Source organism: Struthio camelus, chromosome 2 (assembly GCF_040807025.1).
Source record: "Struthio camelus isolate bStrCam1 chromosome 2, bStrCam1.hap1, whole genome shotgun sequence".
Taxonomy (NCBI): domain Eukaryota; kingdom Metazoa; phylum Chordata; class Aves; order Struthioniformes; family Struthionidae; genus Struthio; species Struthio camelus.
The window spans coordinates 172,363,240-172,367,548 of record NC_090943.1 but is presented as its reverse complement, the minus strand read 5'-3'; the positions used below and the strand labels follow the sequence as shown (position 1 = coordinate 172,367,548).

General features: G+C 63.6%; 1 protein-coding gene across 3 annotated transcripts in view; it reads left to right on the top strand.

Moving 5' to 3' along the window:
- LRRC14 (leucine rich repeat containing 14) overlaps positions 1-2,070 on the top strand; it is a 62,921-nt gene extending 60,851 nt beyond the window's left edge. For all 3 annotated transcript variants that reach the window (XM_068933543.1, XM_068933544.1, XM_068933545.1), the window contains 2 exons: positions 363-1,004; positions 1,372-2,070. In XM_068933543.1, coding sequence (XP_068789644.1) covers positions 363-1,004; positions 1,372-1,942 — 1,213 coding nt within the window. In that variant the 3' untranslated portion in view covers positions 1,943-2,070. The remainder of the gene's footprint in view (positions 1-362; positions 1,005-1,371) is intronic.
- The last annotated feature ends 2,239 nt before the right edge of the window (positions 2,071-4,309 follow it).

Genomic DNA, 4,309 nt, shown 5'->3' with positions numbered 1-4,309 from the left:
GTGCGGGGCTCGACGGGGCGCGGAGCGGGGGGACCTGGGGACGGGAGCGAGTTACTTCCCTCTCCCGGAGACGGAAGCGGTGACGCTCCTCCTGGCGGGGTTCGCAGAGGGACGCTTAGGCTCAGCAAAGGGCTCAGGCAGCAGTCGAGTCTCCGGGCCACCGCCGGTGCGCGCCAGGTTGCCCGCCGTAGCTGTTATCCTGCCTCGGGGCCAGAGCAAGTCCCTTCCAGTCGCAGCCGTCCCCCGGGGTGCTGGTTCCCGGCCCGGTGCTCAGCGGGAGCCAGCTGCACGGTGTCACTCGATGTCACTTGGATCCCTGGTTTCTCTGGTTACACGTTCATTTGTTTCTTGTGTTGGCCCAGCGAGAGGCAGTGCCTGCAGGTGCTGGACATGACGGGCCTTCAGGACGACGGCACAGACTACGGCCCGGAGAGCATGAGCCTGTGGTCCAGGACCGTGACGCTGGCCAAAGCCTGCATCGACGTCTCCAAGCGCCAGAGCGAGCGCGTCAAGCGCGCCTCCAAGCGGAGGAAGGGGCCTTACAGCAGCTCGGTGACCCTGCCGCCCCCGCGGCCCGTTTCCGTGGAGGTCCGCGTGGATCTCTTCGTGAACAGCACGTCCTACGGGGTCCTGAAGGACGCCCTGCAGAGCAACGCCCACAGCGCCCTGCGGCTCAAGTGCCGGGACTTCCGGGCCGAGGAGCTCTCCATCGCCAGCACCGTGGGCTTGCTGGAGTTCCTGGACCCTGCCAGCGTGCGGCAGGTGGACCTGCGCTTCAACAACCTGGGGCTCTCGGGCCTCAGGGTGGTTCTCCCGCACATGGCCAAGTTCACCAACCTCGTCAGCCTGAAGCTGCCCTACAGCAACATCGACGTGCGGCGGCTCTCGGCGGGCACGGAGGGAAGCCTCCATTACTTTGCCGCTCAGCTCGGTAGGCTGTCGCGCCTGAAGGAGCTGAATTTGGGTTCCTCCAGGCTTTCGGGAAAACTAAGGCAACTTCTCGGGTAAGTTCCTGGTGCGGCAGAGGCGGGCGGCCAAGGGCTTTTTCGGCTCTGAACGCATCGCAGCTTGCTCTTTTTGGGCGCCTGGGGAATTTTACGTGTCTCAGTTCGCATGCTAGGATCTGCTGCGACCTGCTCGCATGCGAACTCGGCCATCGTGCTGCCGTTCCCTAGCGCAGGTCTACGTGCACGCAGGCTTTTGGTAACTACAGGAATGGTCCTCACCTAACCAGTCAAAGCTTTAATGCAAGTGTTAGTTTGGCCGGAGCCCCCTGCTAGCTTGGATTTTTCAACCCGTGTGAGTTCTAGCTCCTGCCTGCGGCTGTCACGGCTTCTAGGAGTTCATGGTTGTAACGTTTCTCTCCCACAGCGATTTGCAGGGTCCCCTGGAAAGCCTCGAGCTCGCCTTCTGCTACCTTCTCCCCAACGACCTCTGCTACCTGTCCCAAAGCCTCCACGCCCCGGCGCTGAAGAAGCTGGACCTGAGCGGCAACAACCTCTCCGACTCCCTCCTTCAACCCTTCCAGCACCTTCTGGGAGAGGCCTCGTCCTCGCTGCTCCACCTGGACATCATGGAGTGCCGCCTGACGGACGCGCACCTGGAAGCGCTGCTGCCTGCCCTGTGCCGCTGCTCCCGCCTCCGCTACCTGGGGCTCTTTGGCAACCCCCTCTCCACGCAGGGGCTCAAGAACTTGCTGCAGAGGACGGTGGCCCTGCCGGACTTGCGGCTGGTCATTTACCCCTACCCCGTGGACTGCTACAGCGAGGACTTGCCCTGGCCTCCCTCCTCCTCCAGCCTCTTGAACGGCTCCGTGGACAAGGAGAAGTTCTCCAGGGTGAGCGCGGAGCTGCAGCAGATGCTGCTGAGCTCCAGCAGGGCCGACGCCGTCTGGACGACGAACCTTTGCAGGCACAGCACCCTGGACTATTTCAACTTGTAGCTCACCCCAAACTGTGAACGGAGGGGGAAATGCATTCTGCTCGGGCGGGCCGGTTGTTTCTTGGGTCCTGCCTTCTGCTGTTTGGCGCCTGCAGCAATAATACATTTGTATGCGTTTTTTTAACGGTATTTAGTGCACAGCGTACAGAGGACGCTCTCATTCCCCCTTTTCCGCCTTGGCTGCGGACGATTCAGGCAGCCGGATGAAGGCTTTCCGGCCATGGTTTTCCGCTGCCCTGTGTCATCTCTCCTTGCCTTCCAGGGCTCTCAGCTGTCTTCTCTAGTCACCGGCACGGCTCTGCAGACTCCGCGCGAGCACAGCTAAACCTCAGCACCCTTCGCGGCAGCCAGCCCTGCTGCTGAGGAGCCGGTTAGGGGATTTTCTCTACGAGTGCGAGCCCATCTCTGTTCTTTGAGCGGCTGGCTGCTGCGCGGCGAGTTTGTGCAGCTCTGCTCCGTCCTCTGCGCCGTGCCTGTGAGCAGCAGCGCGAGGCCAACGCCAGCGTTGCCCGCGGCTGCAGCCCTGCGCTGTCCCCGGGCTCTGCGGCCACAGGGTGAGAGCGGCGGTGCTCTTCTGGACTTCCAGCTGGAGCGGAGCTCACATCTCGGCTCCTTTTCGCCTGCAGTCCGCCCCTCGCGTTACGCTTAGCTCCTGCCTGGTATTGCTGTTGCAGCTAAGGCCGAAGGGGTGAAACGTCTCCTGCGCCCCAGGACTTGTCACTCTGCCGGCAACGGCTGCTCGAGGAGCAGCTCTGCTCTCCCTCTTCCCTCTCCGAGCACGGGTCCCTTTGCGCGTCCGTCCTCCCCAGGCCACGGTGAACCGCAGCGGCATCCTCTGCCCCGTGTGCCCTCTCCTCTCCGGCACAGATACTGCCCCCATTTCTTTTCGCGCTCCCTCGGCCCAGCCGTTCCTCCTGCCCCTCGGCGACGCTCGCCCGCTTGTCCTCCGGCAGCGCGCCTCTCAGCAGCGTCCCTGACCCCGTCCCCGTCCCTTGTTGGTTCGACCCCTTTCTTCCCAAAGTTTGGGGCTTTTTTTTTTTCTTGTCTCTGTGCTTTTCCATTCCCTTCCAGCCGAACCTGCTGGCTACAGCTCACCTTTCCATCCCTGGGCCGCGGGAGTACCCGAGAGCCTTTCATGCCCCCCGGGAGCGTCCCAGCACGTTCGGCTTCCCCTGGCTTTGTTCTGGCTGAATGCTGCACCCGTCCCGGGCAGCTCCCTTTGCTGCTGTCACCGTGTCGCTGGCCCTGGCCACAGCCTCGGCGTGCCGTGGCAGAGCGGTGACGCCAAACACTGGGTGTACATAAACGTAATAAAACCTGACACCGCTTTTCTTTTTTGTTGTTGTTTGGTCAGGCGGCCGGTCTGTTGGGTGTGAGTAGCTCAGTGATCAGGCCCCGCTTAGCATGTTAATTAACGTTGTTGGACGCGCGAATAAATTGCTGCCACTTGCAGCTCTCGAGGCGGCAGCGTTGCAAGCACCAGCGAAGGGTGCTGACACGAGGGGCAACCAGAGCAGCGGTGGAGGTGGAGAGTAAAACAGCGTTGGCTGTAAAACGCAGAAAAAGTCCATGCTAATTCACTGCCATCTTTTGCGTCTAAGATCTGACTTTCTCCTGGACAAGAGGCCTCTGTCTAGCTTAGCCGCCTCGTTCCCTTCTTGCTGCTTCCTTCTGCCCACGGAGCGGGGTCGCCGCTCCATCCCACACGCGCCGAGGCCGCAGAGCTCCCCGATCGCCTCCCGCTCCGGCCACCGCGGCCAGGCCGTCGCAGCCACGCGACTCTAAACCACGAGCCGCCTCTCTCCCACCTCGGCTCCTCAGGCGGCCCGTCTCCCGCGCTGGCCCAGGAACGCAGCGGGCAGAGAGCTCCCCGCCAGAGAAGCAGCCCCGCGGCCTGGGCTCGCTTCCCGGCTCCGTCCCCGTCTCGGGCAGGGGCGTTTGCTGCTGCGAGCAACGGCGTTTCTGTAAACGGGGGCTGCCCGCGACCCGTCTCGCTCGCCCTCGGGAGATGCAGCTGGCTCCTGGATGCGTACGGCGCGTCTCAGCGCAGCGTCGGTCAGCCGGGGCCGCGGGGGGGTCGGAAACGCTCCCCGCTCCTCCTCGACACCTCTCAACGCGCGTCAGCCGTTTGAAGTCTCGCGGCGCTCCTGGTCTCCCCTCCGAGGAGAGGGACGCGATGGCTCCCGCCACCAGCCGCAGGGCCGCCTCCGCTCCCTCTCCGGCGTTACAAGCGCGGCGGGTCCGCAGCACTCCCCAAGCGATCCACAGCGTCAGCCTGTCCCACCAAGGGGGCAGCGGGAGCGGCCGAATCGCTTCGAGCTTCGTTCTCTGAACCGCTCTGCTCGGGCGCTCTGCAAGGGTTCAGGGC